Below are 22,505 nucleotides of genomic sequence, written 5' to 3'. Positions count from 1 at the left end.
AATGAACTAAAAGCCACGTCGAGGTGTGGATGCTGTGTCGGGCAGCTCGAGTGAAACAGCAGACAACAGACAAATCTGCACATGTCCTGACAGACACTTGTGTCGGGTTTGGCACTAAAACCAACAATGTTTGGTCAGAAAGTACACAACTTTTCTTTTTTCCTGTGTTGGGTCGACTTCCTCCTGTCGGCTGAGGACGTGAGCATCCACAGGTTGTACTTCAGGGTCTAATATGTAGAGGATCTTTAATCATTGTGTAGTTTGCTCTGGTGAAGCTGATGATCAGTCCTTGAGTTAGTCATTGATGGATATCTTGACATTTGTGCTGTGGGAGGATGAATAGATGGATGTGATGGTGGGCAGGTTTCTTCTGAAGCTGCGTTTTTCTGTTATCTTCCTCTCTGGTTTCCTCTTTTCCTCTGAGAGTGAATAACCATCGCTCTGTTCTCTGCATCACACCTTCTTCCTTCCTTTTCATGTCTTCCTCTTCTTTCTCCGAACTGTTTGTTGTGTTAACCGCAGTGACGAAAGGATGTCGCACAAACACGCTGTGAGTTTGTATTATGATGTGACCATACAAACAACAACAACAAAGCAGTGACACCGACAGCAGCACGCCTCTGTTCGTTAGGTTTTACATGTTTTCCAGCAACATGAGATTGAGAAATATTCTTAAGTAGAAAAAAAACATTTACAGACATTTACAAAATATTGTAAACTCGTATAAGTATCCTGACATTTAGCTCAAAGCAGCGCTGTGCCTACGTACAGCTGAAGGAGGACGTCACTGTGGGTGACCTGCTCACTGGTTGATTCATTTCTAGGAAGATATAAAAGATGCAAATGAGGAAAAAAAGATTCACCTAAAAATGTAAATCTCTATCTGCATCAGTAACTGATGCTGGCTGCACATCAGCATCACCTGTCGGTATGTTAGCTTAGCATAAAGACCAGAAACAGCTGGAACAGCTAGCCTGGCTCTGAAGCTCACTGATTAACATGTTTCATCCTGAAGGTTTCGTCTGGACTAAGACTGAAGAGTAAAACCAGCAGCATCACTGTTTCACGGCTCGTGTGCCGGACTGTTTCTTGATTGCGACCAGCGACTTCCTGTCGGGATTCTCTCCTGATTGTTGATGTGAGTCAGCTGGTGGCGACAGCTTCACATGTTGTGGAGACGTGAGAGTAATTAATAACATATTAAACACAACAATGATTTTAACAAACAAAGTTACAGAGTGATGTTGAGCTCAGACGATTAAAAATGGCACAAACACAAAAATGGGATAAAAATAGTGGTGTCAGTTTTATCATCTCAAAATATGAATATATTTTAAACTACACACACACACACACACACACACACACACACACACACACACACACACACACACACACAGCCCATCAGAGCTCAGGCTTCCCTCTCCTCTCCTCTCATTGGCTGACCTCCGTGTCAGTCAGAGAGGCAGGCCTGTGGAGGGCGGGGCAGCCTGATGACATCACAGTCACATGGACCCTCATGTGGTGCAGAGAGCAGCAGAGGATGACAGAGCTGAGAGAGAGCTGCTGCTGATCACACACACACACACACACACACACACACTCAGAGGGTCCTGCTGGTTCTGTTGCTGGTTCTGTTGCTGGTTCTGTTTCCTCCATGAGTTTGGATTATAAATATGTATTTTGTGATTTCTGCCATGAAAGGTAAGAGCACAGACACTCGTTGTTGTGTGTGTGTGTGTGTGTGCAGCTGTCATCTGACCCGTCTCACTTTGTGACTGAAGTTTTGTTTCTGTGCTGAGTTCTGTCAAAGATGGTTCTGTCTGAGAAGATGCTCCACTCTGTCGTTGGTTTGTGGTCTGTCGTCTCTGAACAGCTGATGTGCACTGAAGTAACACACAGTCGGTGTGTTCTCATTAAACTGTCCACTGCTGACTGCAGCTGACTGGTTTGTTGAAGAACTCGTTTTAGCAGCGTTGGAAAGTAACTAAGTACATTTACTCAAGTACTGCACTTCACTTGTGTATTTGTAACATGCTGCTTTACACTTAAAGTCTTCTTCGTTTAGAAAAACAATATTTGACTTTTTATTCCACATTTATTTGACAGCATGAGTTAAAATGTGTTAATATAGATACAGTGACACAGCAATATATTTATAAAAAAGTTCAATGTACCAGCTGCATAATTAAAGTGATTGACACATTAATGCATCATTAATTATAACCCAGTAACATCATATGTATTTTATTCTGAAAGGGATCATTCTGCATGATGAGTACTTTGAGTACATTTTGAAGCTAATACTTTTGTACTTTTACTCAGTTACATTTTGAAAGCAGGACTTTTGCTTGTACCAGAGTGTTTCCACCCTGTGCTGTTACTACGTGAGAACTTGTGAGTGTTTGGTTGTTCGTCTGCTCACTGTGGAGCCTGGAGACACGTCACCTCCACTGATCGGGTCAATACTTTTGGGAATTGTCGGTCAAATTATTTCACTGTACAGGAATGTGATATGAGAGAATATGGAGCAGGAGATGAGGTGTGTGTGTGTGTGTGTGTGTGTGTGTAGGAGGAGGATGTGAAACAGGTATGATGAGGATGTGGTTTTCAGATTTGCTCGTGGTAAATGTAATTAAGCAATTTGAGTAAATAAAAGTTGCCCACACGCCAGAAGGTAATCAGACGACTGGATCAGATGTTTACACTCCACAAAATCCCAGTTTCTGTTCTCCAGATAGCATATTCAGGTGTTTACCTGGATTAGCTGTTAATCCAGGTAAACACACTCACCAACACGGACACATTTAGAGGATGGGATGTAGAAAATTATTGTCTGAGATGTTGTTGGTTTGTAAAAATAACAACATCACCGATAATTAATACCCCAGATGATCTGTCACTAAGGAGGCTCGCTGTGAGTGTTAGTTCACACCAACCTCAGTCTGTGTGAGTTTAATAGTTACCCATAATGCACTTCACTTTAACGCTACTCATTCTTTTAGACGAAGAGTCAGTGTTTCTCCTTCAGGAAGAAACTTCTCGTTCATTCAGACTGTTCTCATCAAACCTGTGTTTTCCAGGCTTAGACCAGTGTGTGTGTGTGTGTGTGTGTGTGTGTGTGTGTTAAATCTGTCTGGTCCAGATCCAGTCTGTGAGAAAACGCTACAGGAGGCGTTCAGCCAGCCTGTTATGTCACAGGATTACAACAGCCAGGAGATTATTTAACTGTTCTCTGTGAGGGGGGGGCCGTCGGGCCGGTGACATCACTGGTGACATCACTGGTGACATCACTTTTACCTCAGCCTGAGACACATGAAGAAACGGTTGAAAATGACGAGCATCAGTCCAACTTTTTATTTTATTCTCTCGAGGAGCTGCTGCATCCGTCTCCTCTCTGCTCATCACGTGACCGCACGAGCTGAGTTCTGATTGGTTCCCATTACTGATCATAAAGTAGGGAGACAGTGGAGACAGACGGAGGTGAAGATGAGGGACAAATTGGGGGTTTCAGAGGTGACGCAGACCTCCCGACCTGAGCAGGAGGAGACAGGCGAGTGGTCAGCCAGGGAGGAGGAGCTAAAGGTCGGACTGCAGGCGGCGTGCTGTCCATCACCCGTCACTCACCAGCTGCATCACCTCAGCAGCTACTAAAGCTCATTATATCAGACGATTAAAGGTGCAATATGTAAGAGTTTTAGTTGAAAACATAAAAAAATAACAATAATACAATCAACAATAATAATGTAAAGAGATAACAGTTTAGAAGTGTATGTATTGTGTTGAACAGATGTCTTATGCTGATGTTAAGTTAGCATGCTAACTTCAGGAGCGTGCTTGTCCCAGTCTGAAGCTCATGTGCTTTAGACTGGGACTAACCCGAACACCAACACTCCCCTGGTGCTCTGCGCTTCTAGTTCAGATCGCTAGATGCACGGCTAATCAAGCTAACTAGCTAACGGCAGTGACAGTGAGCAGCAGTTAGTGATTCCTCTGTTGATATGCTTCCCTCTGTCTGTTTTTAGTATGAATTTGACAGCTGGGCAATTCTTACGTGTTGCACCTTTAAAATATCAGTGAAATATTGATATTACACACGGTGAGGACTCGGGACCAACAGGAACCTCTGATGATTTATTTTCCCTGTGGACGAGCAGTGACGTTAGTGATTTCTCAGCAGGCGTCGTCTGTAAACTGAAAGAGAAACTACATCCAGATGTGATCTGAACCATCGTTAAACTTCTGCTCTTCATATTCAGATTTTAGCTTCGGATCAAATCTCCTCTTAAAAAAAATAAAGCTGGTGAGCCAAAGGACAAAGAAATGATTCATCTGAGATGAACAGAAATGTGAGACAGGAACAGAAGTCAGGAGAGAAACTAAAATCCTACAAGAACTTAATCTGCAACTGAAGAGAAGAGAAGAGAAGAGAAGAGAAGAGAAGAGAAGAGGAGAGGAGAGAAGAGAAGAGAAGAGAAGAGAAGAGAAGAGAAGAGAGGAGGATGGAGAAGAGAGGAGGATGGAGGGATGGAGACTGGTTTTCATCTCCAAACCAAACCTTGACATATTTCAGAGACTCGGTGGCTAAACGGCCCTCGTCTCTCCTCCCTCTTTGATCCAGAGAAACTTTATTATTTTTCACATAATTTATCCATCAGGGACTTGTTTTGCCCGAGCTTTAGCATTCTGGAGTAAACACAGTAACCGGCGGTGGCTCTCATGAAATTCTTCCAGCTCATTAGCCTTCACGTAGCGCCGTTATACTGCTAATTACACATTATACAGCGGCATCTATACAGCGAGCATCTCCGGCGTCCACGGGGGAAACTCTGTAAGGTTCATATGCAGCTCTGAGTTTAATTACATTAGATGCAGAATATGGTTTTAAATCGCCAGACCAGAGGATTTTAAACCTGCTTCAGACTTCAGAACAAAGATGGTGGAGATGAGAACAAAGTGTGAGACGTGCTGCAGAGGACGGAGCAGCTGGTACAAGATGTGGAGATCTGTGAGCTGAATCACCTGTTTTTATAATCTGACAGAGAAACAGCAACCGGCTCATCAGAAACTTCTGTTTAGTTCATCAGCTGATTCAGAATCAGTCGGACCAGAACACAAAACTGACATCAAACAGCTAGTGTTGATGAGTCCCTGAACACACCGCAAGACTGCTGCGTCGCCTCACGTCTCCTGTGTCTCAGCCTGCCCCTGAACACACCGCAAAGACTGCAGCCGCTGCCCGACTAGCTCGCACGTTCTGCTCCTGCGTGAGAGGAAATACCTCTCAATACCACCAGGTGGCAGTAGTCTACATTCAAAAAGGGAAACCAAAAGACTGTTGCTGTGATAAAGCAGCGTTTTTTATATTATATTCTCACTTCTAATCGAGAATCTCTCTGATAAAAAGTCGTTAATGTCTCTGGTGAAGAGACGGAGGAGAAAAACAAGGAGGAACTGATCTAAATGGGAGAAATCATGGAGGCTACAGTGACAGCCGCCTTTCTTTTCCTCTTCTCATGCACTGATTTTATATTTGAGATGATATGTTTTAAAAATAAACAGACGTGTCGTTCTTTAGCTGAAAAGTGCACGAATATGTTCATTCATCTGAAAAACTATTCTTGTTCAGAAGAAGTTGAGTTTGCAGCTGAATGTTTTTGGCCCTCGTCTCGTTATGCTCGTATATATCTGTAGATTACTGCTCAGAGCTGCTGTGAGGTGACTAAGCAAACCACCAACTGTGTCTGTTGAACCAGCAGCTGCTTCGTCTGCCGACAGGCTCAGTGAGCGTGCTGCTGTTTCTCAACGTGCCGCCATATGTCTGCCGTTATTACATCCTCTCTGAGATTATCTGGAAGCTGGACGAGCAGATTAAAGAACGGAGGCCGCTGCCGAGGCAGATGTTTGTCTTCTACCACACAGGCCCATGAGCAAGGCATCTCATCATCAGTGTGCTGAGCATTTATAGTCTGTAAACAAGCTTCAAGTCGTTCAAGACAAACGAGCCGCAGCAGTTCATGTAGGATGCGTCTCAGTTTGACTGAAACTCAGTGACGAAGACGAAAAGGAGAGAAAGAGAATGAAGACTGAAGAGTTTGTCTGAGAGGAGATGAGGAAGAGGAAGAGAGTCTCAGAGGGAGCGTCATGCTCAGGTCCAACACTCCTCTGATTCACCAACACGAAGGCTTCGACGCACTCTGCTGTCTGACGAGTGTTTGTGCAGACGAGGGACGGCTGAGCTGACGAACATGAAAGCTTTGTGTGTGTTTGATGGGCTGATAGCTGATGAGTCACTACAACTGTTTCCTCTCAGGTTCACCCGTTTAGAAGACGATTTCAAGCAGGAGGAAGGACGAGGAAGGCCTGGGGCATCGTCTTCCTCATTAAAGGTCCAGTGTGTTGGATTAAGTGGCATCAAGCAGTGAGTTAGCACCTCACCCCGCCCTCCACCACTGTGGCCGTCCCTCTCTAGAGCCCGTCCCGTTTGGTTTGTCTGTTCTGGGCTCCTGTAGATTCACGGCGGACAGATATAGTTTCATCTCAGTTTCAGGTGATTATTCAGTCATGAAAACATGATTAGGAAACACATTTCTGTGTGTTTGAACAACAACTGAACAAAATATTTATCGAAGGTCGTTCTTAGACATTTAAATGCAGAAATGTTAAACGTGATGTCTTATATCATTGTATCATTATATCATATCTTTGACTCTCAGCGAGAAAGAGAAGAAGTTTTGAAATGTCAAGTTGTCAAACTAGGATCTGAAACTGTGGGCGTTTCCTTCACGATCAGCTCACAAAGATAAAACTAGTGGTTGATATAAAATAATTAAATTTAGATCTGGAGGAGCGAGCTCGTTTGTTCATTGAACATTAATATCATACGGATCCTGATTTCCACTGTTCATTCACTCCACTTTAAACCTCGAGGGCTTCATAATGAGAAAGAAATGCATTGACTGTTTTACCGGATGTGACCTGAAACCAACTCAGCACCAGGTCGACCTCCCTCGTCGTTCTGTTATCAGACAGACTTTCCGTCCTCTTCTCCGTCATTTCACCCGTTTCTGAAGAACAGAAGAAGCCTCAGAAGCCTCAGAGCTCCTGCAGAGAGCCCGAGGCCGGCTGAAGGAGACAAAGCAGATGTTTGTGTTTGCAGCTGGATGTGAGTATAAATATCTGCTGCTCTCACATCGCCTCTAATTTCAGGCGGTGGCTTCGCTGAACGACGTCTTTGATGTTGAAATGCAGAATTCAGAGGGGATTAACACTCCGAGAGCTAATTACTGCAGAGAGGAAGCTGTGTGTGTGTGTGTGTGTGTGTGTGTGTGTGTGTGTGTGTGTGTGGTTGCAGTAGTGTGTTTGCATCATTTGGTGCATGTGAGAGGTATTTTAGTTTGTTTATTATTTTATTTTACTAATGCCAAAGCTGAGCTAGTCTTCGATATTGTTCATGTGTTTCTTATTTTTTAATGTTTATCATCAGTTCAGTCGAATTATTGACATTTTATTTCGTTTTATTTGGAATAAAAGCACAAAAAACACAATAAATCCATGTAAACAATAAAGTTAGCAGCTGACTTCAGGGTCCCCTCAAAACAGTGATTAACATTTCAGTTTTTGTATAAAATAAGTTATAACATAACTGACTCCAGTCTTTATGCTAAGCTAGGCTAACCGGCAGTGTACAAAAATATATTTCTTTAAGCAGCAACAGAGTAATATAATGTGTTTCTGATTTGATTTGTGGATTTACTTTTACACTTGATGGAAACTTGATGTTCTGTCAGATTCTCCACAGTTCAGTCGTTCAGTTCATTTAACAGAAACCAGAAGAACCAAAGAATAAATCACTGAGATTCAGCAGCATACAGAATGGACTTCATGATGTTTGAAGCGCTCATAAAGTCCTAATTTGTGTCCTTTCCTCAGTCATTTCTGTTCCTTCAGTCTGTAAGTGTCCACTGACTGAAAAAATCAAAAAGGGTTTTTCTTCAAATAAATCCGAGTTGTGAATATTGTCCTGTGAAGTTCGTCTCTCACTGTCCGTCAAACAAAAACACAGCTCCTCTGGACAGGAGACATGTGGTCTCTTCTTCCTGCTCGCTGTTGTTGGTTCATTTGTTTTCTGTATGTTTGGTGCCGACAACATGAAAGTGTTAGTTTCGCCTCCAGGACAATCAGCTCCGAGTCTTTTGACAGTTACTCAAAGATAATGATGCAAAAGTGACGAAGGGACCAATTCCAAAAACGTTAATTTACATTTCTGGTGTTTGTTTTTGTGCAACAATCAAAAGCTGAATAATAACTCACGTTCAGACACGTCGTTTTACTACAGAGATATGACTGATGAAGCCAGGACAGGACAGGACAGGACAGGACAGGACAGAGCAGGACAGAGCAGGACAGGACAGGACAGGACAGAACAGAACAGGACAGGACAGGACAGAACAGAACAGAACAGGACAGGACAGGACAGAGCAGGACAGGACACAACAGAACAGGACAGGACAGAACAGGACAGAGCAGGACAGAACAGGACAGGACAGAACAGAACAGAACAGTACAGAGCAGGACAGGACAGAACAGAACAGAACAGGACAGGACAGGACAGGACAGAACAGGACAGGACAGGACAGGACAGGACAGAACAGAACAGTACAGAGCAGGACAGGACAGGACAGAACAGGACAGGACAGGACAGAACAGAGCAGGACAGGACAGGACAGGACAGGACAGGACAGGACAGGACAGAACAGAGCAGGACAGAACAGGGCAGAGCAGAACAGAACAGAACAGTACAGAGCAGGACAGGACAGGACAGGACAGGACAGGACAGGACAGGACAGGACAGAACAGAACAGTACAGAGCAGGACAGGACAGGACAGGACAGGACAGGGCAGGGCAGGGCAGGACAGGACAGGACAGGACAGGACAGAACAGTACAGAGCAGGACAGGACAGGACAGGGCAGGGCAGGGCAGGACAGGACAGAACAGAGCAGGACAGGACAGGACAGGACAGGACAGGACAGGACAGAACAGAACAGGGCAGGGCAGAGCAGAACAGGACAGGACAGGACAGGACAGGACAGAACACAACAGGACAGAACACAACAGGACAGAACACAACAGGACAGAACACAACAGAACAGGACAGGACAGGACAGGACAGAACAGGACAGAACAGAACAGAGCAGGACAGGACAGGACAGAACACAACAGGACAGAACACAACAGGACAGAACACAACAGAACAGGACAGGACAGGACAGGACAGAACAGGACAGAACAGAACAGAACAGGACAGGACAGGACAGAACACGACACAACAGAACAGGACAGAACAGAACAGGACAGGGCAGGGCAGGACAGGACAGGACACAACAGAACAGAACACAACAGAACAGGACAGAACAGAGCAGGACAGGACAGGACAGAGCAGGACAGGACAGGACAGGACAGGACAGGACACAGTTAACTTTACGCTGTCCCTTTGAAAGCCGACTCACTGAATCATTTCCTTCTCAGTTCACAACAGTTGTGAGTTTCTAAACAACTGGAAGTGTTTTGTGGTCACAGAAGAACTTCTTGTTCCCACTACACTGCTGTTGTACTCACGCTAACCGCCGCTTCTTGAAAGTGAGAATACCACAGTCAACACTGTTCTGGTCCGCGGGCATCCTGTGTGCTGAGCGTCGACATGCTAACGGCCAGAAACAGTCAGCTGGTCCCTGCAGACCACAGCGAGGAGCTGACAGCAGCGTGCAACACGAGGAGATAACCTCTCGTTTGTTTTTATCTGCACTGTTGTTCCTGCGTGTGTGGTGTTTGCATATAACTTGTGAATTACTAGTTTTATATTTGCCCTGAATGACTTCAGTATCTGAGTGAGAGGAGAAACCTCTCTGTGACTTCAGGCTGTTTTAAACCATTTGACTGCTCTGTTGTGGCAGAGCGTGACACTAATGTCTTAAGTCCATTCACGTGTTATCACCATGCGTCTTCCACTTTCCATGTGTCCCTGCTGGCTTCTGTTGTGCAGAGATGGTGCGTCACTTCATGGGTGGATGTCACAGAGACAACAACGTCAGGTGATGTCCTCAGGGAGACCACTGTTTGTGTCCCGTGTGAAACCAGAAGTCAACTCGGACTTATTTTTAACTTACATCTGAACCTTCACACTTATTTAAACCAGAACAACTATTTTATAAACCTAACCCAGGAGTTCTGGTGCCTGAATCTAACCACGTTACCTGTGACCTGCTTTTTTACCATGAAGACAAAGGTGACGTGATGAAGGTCACCTGACATCACATGATCCAAACACATTTATAAAAGTAAAGTCACATAACCATTCTGAATTCTCCATGATGATAAATCACAATGCTGATTCAACCTTCTGTCCATCAGAGGAGTCAACGGTCCACACAGTCTGTCCTCCAGGAGAAGTCCAGATACTTGTGTACAACCAGACTCTGGTAAAAGTAGAAGTACTGATTCAGCTTGTTTACTCCAGTAAAAGTAATAGAGTACAGGCTCTGACATGTACTCAGAGTCTCAGAGTAAAAAGTCTCCCTCTGAAGGACATCAGTCAATCAATCAGTAGGATTTGTCCCAGCTGTTCCTGAACACACCACAAAGATAGTTGATAGTTGAGTCTCATTCCCAGGACGTCAAACAGCCACATGTTGGGTTGGTAAAGCGTCCCGAGCAGCAACAAAGAGAGAAAATAAGAAACTCTCTGCAGATACGAGACACTAACACTTCTTCTCCCCATTCAGCCTCCCTCTCTGTCTGTTCACGTCTTTTACGTCTTTGTTTCGTCTCGCTGCGTCTGCCGTGCGTGATGTGCTCTGATAGGTCGACATCAGTCTGGTGATGTTGGGAAGGCGGCGTGCGATGACGCCAAATACAATAATCCATAATTCACCTCAAATGCATCAAACTAAAGTAACGAGGCTGTTTGAAGCTGTGAGGAGGAGAAAGTTCAGATGTTTGTGTTCAGATGTAGAGAGGGAAAGTCTCAGAGAGACTCAGGTACAGGACAGATACCTGAAACATCTGCTGAAGGACAGTAATGAAGTATTTGTACTTTGTTGAGAGAGGACACACACACACACACACACACACAGTGCTGGAGTTAATCTCCTGCTGTGGTTGACTGAGTTCAACAGAGGATCATGCAGATCTTGATTCACTGGGTCAGGTGGTCAATCCTCCTCTGGGGAGGGAGGGAGACGTGGAGGCACACAGGGACAGAGAGGTGAACAGGTTTATGTGCACTAATTCTATTTTCTTGATTTGTGTGTTAGCAGTGAGAATCTGACAGCTGATTGGTTGTCGTGTAATCGGATCCTCGCCTCTGGGCTCAGTTGATTTACTGATCTAATAAAATAAACTTGAGAAATCAAACCGTGAACTTGAATAAACATGTTTTTACACCGAGCTGCTGTGAAGAAGTCGAACACGCAGAGTGTTCACAGCACACGAACACACAGCTGCTGGAGACTATTATTTAAAAATGGACGTGGCCTTGAAGTGACGCTGGTTTAAATTTAACATCATCAAGTGTTCAGTTTGTCACCAACACAAAAGACAAACAGCTGGAGACGATCCTCCTTCACTCAGCGGCTGAACACTCCTTTATACCTTGTTTGTTGTGTGTGTGTGTGTGTGTGTGTGTGTGTGTGTATGTGTGTGTGTATGTGTGGCTGCACACTTACATAACTTCCCGCTGCTAAATATAGCAGCTCAGAGCTGTGCTGTCACACTGTTATAAACTGCTGAGTGTATAAATACAGTCAGTCAGTCAGTCAGTCAGTCAGTCAGTCAGTCAGTCAGTCAGTTCAGTTCCAGTCACCAAACTCTTCTGGTCTTCATGAATATAAAGATTAATCCGTCTCCCACCTGCTGACAGGACTTTGACTCGGACTAGGAGACACAACAACTCTCCAGGTTCTGTTATTGTCTCATGTCCCGTGCTGCTCCCTCAGATCCTAGGAGGCCTCGGGCCTTGTCGTTCAGAGGTCCAGTCTAACACACAAAGGCTGACAGAACCGGTGCAGCTCTGATCCCTTCAGTCCTTTAAATCACTTCTGAAAACCCATGTTTTTATATTCTGTTGTACTCGTTGTGTTCTCTGTGTTCAGTTTTTATACATTATTCACTTCTCTAAAGCACTTTGTCACTGTGTTTTGAGCGGTGCTGTATCGATAAAGTACAAATCGATCAATACGATCAGCTGAGCTTAGTTTATCACAGATCGATGACTGTGTATGTAATGAGGAAGGTGTTTTTTGACTGGAGTTCAGTTTGTTGAAATAAATGTGTCTTTAACTAAACAGAACCAGCTGATAGAGAATAAAGCTCCTGTCGTGTTAAACCTCATCGCCTGGTCCTGGTCCTGGTCCTGGTCTTGGTCCTGGTCCTGGTCTTGGTCCTGGTCTTGGTCCTGGTCCTGGTCTTGGTCCTGGTCCTGGTCCTGGTCCTGGTCCTGGTCCTGCTCCTGGTCCTGCTCCTGCTCCTGCTGCTGACAGATGTTTGTGATTCTGACACTTTGTTCTCTCCGTCTGTCTGCAGCTCAGATTGAAATCATCCCCTGTAAGATCTGTGGAGATAAATCATCAGGGATCCACTACGGGGTGATCACCTGTGAGGGCTGTAAGGTAAGCCCCGCCCCCCTCCTCGTCATCCTCTCACTTCCTGCTCTCAGTTATTCCTGTTTCCTCTGTTGCTCCGTCACTTCAGAGCCTCTCAGTGTGCTGTCAGGTCCACGTTAGTCTGCTTTTGTTTCTGGTGGTGAACGGACCAACGGCACCACCGGGACAGCTGAACTGTCCTCTGAATCAGGTCCATGAACGCACCAGGAGCCACGCTGCTGTTGTTTGACATTGTGCAGCTTCACTTTCTGTCATGACCGCCCACATTGTGTTTCCTGTGACTAGCCTACTTCAAAATAAAACTGAAATGTGAGACCAGTTAAATACTTTTAATGTGAAGTAAATCCACACAGCGATCTACAGACAGTTAGCATCTTTTCTTGTAGAAAGCTTATTAGTCTTCAGTCGTCTCTGTGGCTCTGGTCTTCGCGGTGTGTCTCGCACCGTCAGGACTTGTCGGCAGCTTTTCGGGCGATTGAGCAGCTGAGCCCGTCTGTAAGAGAAATCACTCTGATTGGCTGTTCAGCTCAGCCAATCCGTGCACGAAATTTCCCCCATTCAGTGCAGTTTCTCCTTACTTTTCTTCACCAGTTACTTTTCCAACTTTTTATCAGATCTATTCTCCGATGGTTCCTCGAGGTGTTTCTTCTCACACAGTTGGCTGTGGTCTTTGGTCTTTGCGGTGCGTTCAAGTGCAGCTTTTTGGCCGAGACACAGGCGTCATGAGGCGACGCAGCACTCAGCCTTCATCGCTGCTAGTTCTTTAATGTCAGTTAATGTGTCACTGTCCAATCTTCTGCATCTATCTCCACCTTTAATCTCCAGTTAATGACACACCTTTTCACAAGCGTGTTTAAATCTCCTAAATTGTTAATAAAAAGTTTTAAATCTACCTTTTACACTTATTTAACGTTGGTTAACACCTGTTGATTTTAACTGTGCTCCATAAAATCACCTGAATTGACATCAACATAGTTCATTATCCATGAGTATTGATCCTGAACCACGGCCGAGCTCAGGTGTCTTTACAAAAGCGAGAAGTAACTCACACGTTTACACAAAAATCACAACATGATTTTTCCCGTTATCCTCTGAAGCTGATCCGTGTGATCCGTCCACTGTCTGAGTCTCATTAACAGAACAAAAGGGAACATCTGATGTTTAGTTTGGACCATCAGTGAAAAGCGTTTGGCACAGAACCTTCTCCTGGTTAGAACCGGTCCCCAAACAGACTGGTGTGAACAGCTGCTGCAGCTGCTGCAGGCTCAACGAGCAGCAGAGGGAGATTTAACATGTACAAACATGAGAGACGGACAGACAGAGGGACAGACAGACAGAGAGACAGACAGACAGAGAGAGAGACAGACAGACAGACAGACAGACAGACAGAGAGACAGACAGACAGACAGACAGACAGACAGAGGGACAGACAGAGAGACAGACGGACAGACAGAGAGACAGAGAGACAGACAGAGGGACAGACAGAGAGACAGACAGACAGACAGACAGAGAGACAGACAGACAGAGGGACAGACAGACAGACAGAAAGACAGACAGACGGAGAGACAGACAGACAGACAGACAGAGAGAGAGAGAGAGAGACAGACAGACAGACAGACAGACAGAGGGACGGACAGACAGACAGACAGAGGGACAGACAGACAGAGGGACAGACAGACAGAGGGACAGACAGAGGGACAGACAGAGGGGCTGATGGGAGCTGTGGCAGGATGGATCATGGACACAGGAGATGTTGAGTCAGGAAAGTGAATCAGGGAAACATCCTGACCGACTGACTGACTGACCGACTGACTGACTGACCGACCTGGTGATGAGCTCAGGTGTGTTCAGGTGTGACTGTGTCTTCGTCTCTCAGGGTTTCTTCAGGCGCAGTCAGCAGAGTAACGCCGCCTACTCGTGTCCTCGCCAGAAAAACTGTCTGATCGACCGAACGAGCCGCAACCGCTGCCAACACTGCCGCCTGCAGAAATGTCTGACTGTGGGCATGTCCCGAGACGGTGAGACACACACACACACACACACACACACACACACACACACTTAACATACTCATGCGGGTACAAATCATCAATTAATTGATACATTTCATTGATTAACTGATTAGTAGATCGAAAGAAAAATGATTTACCAACTGTTCTGTCGTCTCAATCAGCTTCAGCTTCACGTCTTTATGTTCGATGTTTCAGGTTGTTTCTGACTGTGAAATCTATTTAGTTCATTTTATTCCAAATTAAATTACAGCAACTGAGGAAAGCTATAAATCAATAATTTGAGCGAGACACAGCAGACACATGATGTTTGATTATGTGTTGGTTATAATTGTGGACAAAAAAGAAGTTAAAGGAACAGTTCACCTATAAATGACAGTTCAGTCATGATCTCCCCTCATTCACATGATGATTCACACCGTCTGGCTGAATTAACAATCCTCTCTCCTCCTCTCACTCGAACATAGCTGTAAAGTTTGGTCGCATGTCCAAGAAGCAGCGTGACAGTTTGTACGCGGAGGTGCAGAAACATCGTCTCCAGCAGCAGCAGCAGCAGCAGCAGGGTCCCGTCCTCCCGTCCCACCCCAGCCTCAGCAGCCCGAGCCCGGCCGAGTCTGAGCCGGTGTCCCCTCACTACTGCCTCTCCTCCACAGGCCTGACGGAGCTGCCGGACGAGCTGGGAGGCTACATGGAGCAGAACTCACCTGAGGGAGGATCGGTTTCATCCAAGGTCTGTGGTCTTTTACTTTTCGAAGGTGTTGGAGCAGAAACTAGACCCTAAAACTGATTAAATCACCAAATGTTCTCTTCCACAAACAGGCCGACTCTGGAGGAGGAGGAGGAGGAGGAGGAGAAGGAGGAGGAGGTGGGTTCTACCTGGACTTCCAGCCATCACCGGACCAGTCAGGCCTCGATATTAACGGCATCAAACCTGAGCCGCTGTGCGACTACGGATCCAGTAACGACTTCTTCCCATATTGCTCCTTCAGCAACGGAGACACATCGCCCACCGTGTCCATGGCTGAACTCGGTGAGATGGAGGAAAAGTGGATTTATACTTGTATTGATAAGCAGACAGCAAAGAGTTAACAGGAAGTGAGGGTGACGCGGTCTCTTTCCAGCAGGACGTCTCACTGCTGCCTCTGCAGAGGAGCATTTCTATCTGCAGGTGGAGGCAGGTGGAGGCAGGTGGAGGCCTGGTCACAGGTGTGGTTCCTCCATAATGGATACAAAGTCTGTATCCATGTCTGCTGAAATAGAAAAGAATAAAACTTATACCATATGTTAGCGGGCTGCAGAGAGCTGGAGGGAAAACAAACAGAGAAGATGAGGAAACATCTTGAAAGAAGTGAAGCAGAGACGAGGAGGAGGAGGAGGAGGAGGAGGAGGAGGAGGAGGAGGAGGAGGAGGAGGAGGAGGAGGAGGAGGAGGAGGAAGAGGAGGAGGAGGAGGAGGAGGAATAAGAATCCACAAAGAGGAGTCGGAGAGACAAAAGAAAGGAGAGACGAGAGGGAAGTGTGGAGCAAACAGGCAGAAAGGTGTTTTAAAATAGCAGGAGGGTGAAACTCATCTTCAGAGCTCATTAAAATCTCTGTGTGGTAATTAGCCGGCTGTTAATTAGGGCCGGGCGGGACGTGGCAGGGCACTCGATGGGGGAAATCATCTCTGTGTTCTCCCTGGAGATTTTTTATTCACTTATTTTTTTATCTTTCACAAAAGCATATATCATAATACTCCTCCACCTCCACCTCCACCTGCACCTCCTCCCTCTGATCCAGGAGCTCTCTGATGTTATTTCACATTCATTCATGCTGGAACAGATGCTGAACATTACAACAGTTACTGTACGTTCCTCACTGAGCTGCGTTCACAAACACTTTGTTGTTTCACACAGTTTTGAGTTTTTGACTTTGAGACATCCTTATGTCAGGATGTGTAAGCGGCTCATAAGGATTTTACACAAGTTATCACACATTTTATCCTCCATTACAGTGATCGTGAGGTAAACATTTAACATTAAATGATCTAGCAGAAATGTGTGCTGCTTAGGTCGTCCACCAGCATCCTGACAGATCCTGTTGCTTCTGCAGCCTCGCTGTGATAATCAGTCTGAACGCAGCTCAGTCTTCATATTCCAACATCTTGTGTTGCAGGCGAATAACTTCTGAACTCATGAAGTGTTAATGTCAAAGTGTTGATGCTGATTATTTTTAAAGTAACAATCTATGAACATGTGCATCTCGTACTGTGACAGTAGTAGAAATGAAATTACCTCGAGTCAATTAAATCAAAACTCAACAGTTGTGAACGTTAACAGGCAGAAGAAGTCGTCTGACTATGAACCAAACTGCAGCAGTGAGTCTGTAAACTCTGCCAGAGGCTAACAGGCTAACAGGCTAACACGCTCTGAGCCTGCTGTGTGACTCTGCAACATGAACATGAAGTGTGTTGAGCCTTCGAGCGCTCCCTGTGGTCTTCTTCAGTGAGCAGGCTGCAGGCCGGCGTGTACAGGAAGTGTCGAGGCAGCGCTGGGAGCCAGCTAACCTTTGTCACACTGAACTGAGTGAATCTGTGACTGTGTTTAAGGTTCGAATGGAAAGATGGCCTCCTATATTTCTGCACTCAGCGGATTTAGAGAAGCAATGAGCGAGAAGATAATTATCACTGATCCTGCAGACATCTGTGACTGAAATACAGAAACATTGTGATGCCCCTGACCTGTGGATGAATCCAGAAGTGATCACCAGCTCACTGTCTTGTGTTGTGTTGCAGATCACCAGGTCCAGATCATCTCAAAGTCTCACCTGGAGACGTGTCAGTACCTGAGGGAGGAGCTGCAGCAGATGAGCTGGCAGAACTTCCTGCAGGACGAGGTGGAGAGCTACCAGAGCAAGGTGTGTTCACCGCCTCTACCGTTTCCAGGATTTTGTGGCATTATTAGACTCTTTGAGCCCTCACATTTATCACACTGTTTTCATTTCCTTTATCTTACACGTATTTTGTTTTCTTCCCGCTCTGTTCTGTGCAGCCTCGCGAGGTGATGTGGCAGCTCTGTGCCGTGAAGATCACCGAGGCCATCCAGTACGTGGTGGAGTTCGCCAAACGCATCGACGGCTTCATGGATCTGTGTCAAAACGATCAGATCGTGCTGCTGAAAGCTGGTGAGAGGAACCAACACGGGTCTGACGGGCTTCAGTCAAAGTCTGGTGATATTCAGTGTTTTTCTGATTGTCAACAAATCAAATCAAAAACCATCCTGTGTGTATCACAGCATGTTAGCTCCGTACGCTGCTGCGAAACCACAGAGGAGTTCAAACTGAACGTTTCTTAATGTTGCAACTTCACCTTTGTTTAGTCTGAATTTTCTATTTCTCTCTCGTCACAACGCTGTGCTGATGCTCTGCTTATGTTCAGGTACAAAAAACACCTGGTCAGAGTTAGAAAACATCAAGGTTTGGATTAAAATAGCTGTGTCTTTACAGGATTTATTGACAATAAAAAGTTGTGGCCAACAACTTAAACCAGCTGTTCTCAAACTTTTGTAACCCCCTCAAGGACCCATGAGGGTCCCTGGGCCCCACTTTGAGAACCACCGTCTTATCTGTTCTTATAAAGTCCCTGTCAGATGAATCAGGAGCACAGAGACGTTCTCTAAATATTCAAACTGGAAATTTGGTTACCGGTTTAAAAAAGTCATTAAAACACTCCTCTTCCATGTCTCGTATGTTGTTTTCTGTCCTCCTCCGACATTTTACATCATGTTCTCTGTGTTCTTCATTACAATAAAATCAGTTTTACATGTTTTAAATCTCTATAATACCAAATGTGTCTTAAGTATTCAGTCAGACACTCCTATGCTCCTATATGAAAATCATCTAGTCTGAAAAAGTTCCTCAGTTAGTAATGACTGATTAATCAATGAATCAGATATTAAGCAGTGAGTCATTAAATGATCATTAGATGTGACATCATCGGATTAGACATTAATCATCAGCGTCTCTGTTTTTCTCTGCCAGGCTCTCTGGAGGTCGTCTTCGTCCGAATGTGTCGGATGTTTGACTCTCAGAACAACACCGTCTTCTTCGACGGGAAGTTTGCAGGTCCGGACGTCTTCAGAGCGTTAGGTGAGAGGAGGAACTTCACAACACATGATGCTTGTTCCTCATGACTGTCACAGCCTGTCTCACAGGGAGGAAGCTGCTGTTCCTTCTTGTAGTGGGAGATTATAGTTTATAGTCTGGCCGCTAAAAACACGAGTCCCTCTCTCTCAAGTCAGTGTTTGGTTTGTCCATTCTGGGCTACTGTAGAAACATGCTGGACTCTGCTCTCTCCCTCTGTAGATATAAAAAGACTCTAAGGTTACAAAAACACAACGACTGTTAGTTTTAGGTGATTAAACACAAATGGAAACATAATTATCAATATTATATTCCAATTTGGTCTGTAGATCCTCCAAAGTAAATTATTTCCCCCTCTCTGTGTGTGTGTGTGTGTGTGTGTGTCTGTGTGTGTGTGTGTGTGTGACCAGGTTGTGATGACTTGATCACATCAGTGTTCGACTTCGCTAAAAGCATGTGTTCTCTGCATCTGTCCGAGGACGAGCTGGCACTCTTCTCAGCGTTCGTTCTGCTTTCTGCAGGTACGTCTCTTCACTCAGGTGTGTCCAACTTTATTTATTCATCCCCCAGTGACATCTTTGCTCATTGTGTGTGTGTGTGTGTGTGTGTGTGTGTGTGTGTGTGTGTGTGTGTGGTACAGACCGGTCGTGGCTTCAGGAGAAGCTGCAGGTGGAGAAGCTGCAGCAGAAGACTCAGCTGGCTCTGCAACACGTCCTGCAGAAGAACCAGAGAGAGGACGGACTGCTACACAAGGTACACACACACACACACACACACACACACACACACACACACACACACACACACACACTACAGTAACAGTAAGTTGTGGAGGAAGTGTCTGGCTGCAGGCATGTGTGGACAGAGAGCCACTATATGTTTGTCAATCTAATGATATAAATCAAATATAAACTGTGCATAAACATGAAAATGAAACATTAACACCTGATCACATTGTTCTGTTGTTGCACTGTTCAGTGGAGCTCACATATTAAACTCAAAGGTGAAGACAAGCAGTTAGAAAATGGCCTCACACTGCCCTCTGGTGGCAAACTGTTGCACTACAATGTTCACAATGAGCATATAGAAACCAACAGCTTGATAACAAAATACTGAAATGTTCAGGATTAACCTTTAAGACTAAGTCTAATTTAAACGTTACTATGATCCTACATTGGTGTCCTGACCCTAAAGAGACCGGAGAGTCGACTCTAACGTATCATCTGACAGTAAAATCACTTCCTCTTACTGGTGTAATAACTCTTATTCCTCTTCCTTCTCTGTCCTGACTCCTCCCTGTCCTGTCCACGTCTCCCACCTCCCACTGATTCTCCCTCCTCCTCTCCTCTCGTCTCCTTGTCTCCTCCTCTCCTCTCCTCTCCTCTCCTCTCCTCTCCTCTCCTCTCCTCTCCTCTCCTCTCCTCTCCTCTCCTCTCCTCTCTTCTCCTCTCCTCTCCTCTCGTCTCCTTGTCTCCTCCTCTCCTCTCCTCTCGTCTCCTTGTCTCCTCCTCTCCTCTCCTCTCCTCTCGTCTCCTTGTCTCCTCCTCTCCTCTCCTCTCCTCTCGTCTCCTTGTCTCCTCCTCTCCTCTCCTCTCGTCTCCTTGTCTCCTCCTCTCCTCTCCCCTCGTCTCCTTGTCTCCTCCTCTCCTCTCCTCTCGTCTCCTTGTCTCCTCCTCTCCTCTCCTCTCCTCTCGTCTCCTTGTCTCCTCCTCTCCTCTCCTCTCCTCTCGTCTCCTTGTCTCCTCCTCTCCTCTCCCCTCGTCTCCTTGTCTCCTCCTCTCCTCTCCCCTCGTCTCCTTGTCTCCTCCTCTCCTCTCCCCTCGTCTCCTTGTCTCCTCCTCTCCTCTCCTCTCGTCTCCTTGTCTCCTCAGCTCAGATGTAAGGTGTCAGCGTTGCGTTCACTGTGCGGTCGGCACACAGAGAAGCTGTCAGCGTTCAGAGCCGTTTACCCCGACATCGTGGGGACTCACTTCCCTCCTCTTTATAAGGAGCTGTTTGGTGCCGACCTCGAACTGACTCTGCAGACCGACGACGACTAAAAGGTCGACCACGCTGCCGGATCCGGATGTACTGAGCCCGGTTTCTGTGGCCACGGAGGACCGGACGATGACTCATGCTGTCTCTGCACTTCTCCTGGACAGTCCACACAAACGGAGAGATTTGAACTCCTTCTTCACCTCCTCTCTGGGTCTGGATGCAGTGAGGAGTCCGATGGTCTCCGGTCTAGTATTCAGGATCGAGGATCAGATTCACCTCTGACTTTAAAAGAAACCTTCAGCATTCACACACTGAAAGTTTCATATCTGAGTGTGGTGCAGCACAATTCATTTTTATGTCCTTGACAAACTGGTTCATCTGGAGGCTTGGTGACGTAGTGACCACCAGCAGTCAGCAGGTGAGCTTCTGTGGCAGGTTTCTCAACACCCAGAACAGCTCACCAAGCTGAGAGTTCACACGACTTTTGTGGAGCAGTTTATACTTCGAGCATAGCAGGGTTTTATAAAACTGGACGGGGCAACAAGCTGTAGCTGCTCCTCTTCACCCTCAAACGTCAGCTCTGATAAGGCAGCCCTGACAGTGAACGCCTCACCTGTAGGTTTCCATATAAATGTTCCACCTTTTGATTCTGTATCATCTTCTTTATGTTTTCATGGCTGCACCATGTCTCCAGATCATTTTACAGACACATTTCCCAAAATTCAATCTGAAAATGTTGGTATCTTTGTAAACAAATATTAATGTCTGTGAGGTTTGATTGAGCCACTGGAAGGTACATTAAAGTTTAAGACAGGTTGAGATTATTGAGTCATCGCAGGACATCCACAGTCCAGCCTTTGATTGGCTCTTGTTTATCAGCAGCTGGTGTAATGAGAATATTCTGAAAAGGGGGGAAATCAGAAATGAGCACAAACCTGCACATCTGGGTGGTGTTTTGTTCTGCTGACATTTGTATCTCTAAATGATTTGTAAAGATAAGAAGTCCAATATCATCACTTCATGTTTCATTGCACCCTAAATTTACCACTGAACATTTACAGGAACAGGGGAGATGGGAACATTGGCTGATCAGGATGTTTCTGTCGTCTGCTGAGTCGACCAGTAAAGTTTTTTCTGGTTCAGGTTTAAATGAGTTCAGCTGGTCCGTCTGAGCAGAATGTTGTTCTTCTCTTGGTGTCTGTTCGTGTATCACTCAGGTCAACACAGATCTTTAATGTCTACAATAATTAAACTGGACACCAAACATCATATTCACGTCTCTTCTCAGGCAGATTGAGTTAATTAGCAGAAATGTAACGGCTGCAGTCGTGATCTCATCTGATTTGAAAATGGATTTCCCTCTTTGTGGCTGCTGATGATTTGTTGATCACATTATTTCTCTTTTCTAGTTATTTTGTTGATATTTCGAATATGAAAATGAGTTTTTCTCTCTGTGGTTTGAGACGAACAACTGATCCCAAAACAAGAAGGAATAAAGTAAAAATGCAGAAGTGACTCAACACACAGCTGATCCAAAATAGTGATATTTACTGTTCATGAAAACATTCAGAACCTTTTCAATATGATTTGATTTATTGGCTCTGTTGGGGTCGTCTCCAGAGCACCGACTGCTGAGGCTCATGGGAACTGTAGTATTTAGAGTTCTCCTTAAAAGTTTAAATGTCAATTAACAGTGAAAATGACCTCCTGCTGATGTTACTACTCTTTAAAACTGAACAG

General features: G+C 45.4%; 1 protein-coding gene across 2 annotated transcripts; it reads left to right on the top strand.

Moving 5' to 3' along the window:
- Window positions 1-1,546: 1,546 nt before the first annotated feature.
- Window positions 1,547-22,034, top strand: LOC140995207 (nuclear receptor ROR-alpha A-like). 2 transcript variants are annotated; one of them, XM_073465173.1, is made up of 11 exons: window positions 1,547-1,704; window positions 12,582-12,667; window positions 14,538-14,679; window positions 15,138-15,400; window positions 15,490-15,700; window positions 17,443-17,564; window positions 17,699-17,831; window positions 18,687-18,794; window positions 19,199-19,309; window positions 19,429-19,541; window positions 20,660-22,034. In XM_073465173.1, exons 1-11 carry the CDS (start codon window positions 1,677-1,679, stop codon window positions 20,825-20,827), a joined length of 1,485 nt encoding a protein of 494 aa, XP_073321274.1. In that variant the 5' UTR covers window positions 1,547-1,676; the 3' UTR covers window positions 20,828-22,034. The 2 variants fall into 2 exon arrangements, with proteins under 2 accessions (XP_073321274.1, XP_073321273.1); XM_073465172.1 differs by lacking the exon at window positions 1,547-1,704 and adding an exon at window positions 7,103-7,165 and having other exon boundaries at window positions 20,660-20,903.
- Window positions 22,035-22,505: the final 471 nt, after the last annotated feature.

Source organism: Pagrus major, chromosome 4 (assembly GCF_040436345.1).
Source record: "Pagrus major chromosome 4, Pma_NU_1.0".
Lineage (NCBI taxonomy): Eukaryota > Metazoa > Chordata > Actinopteri > Spariformes > Sparidae > Pagrus > Pagrus major.
This window is presented reverse-complemented; position numbering and strand designations above follow the sequence as displayed.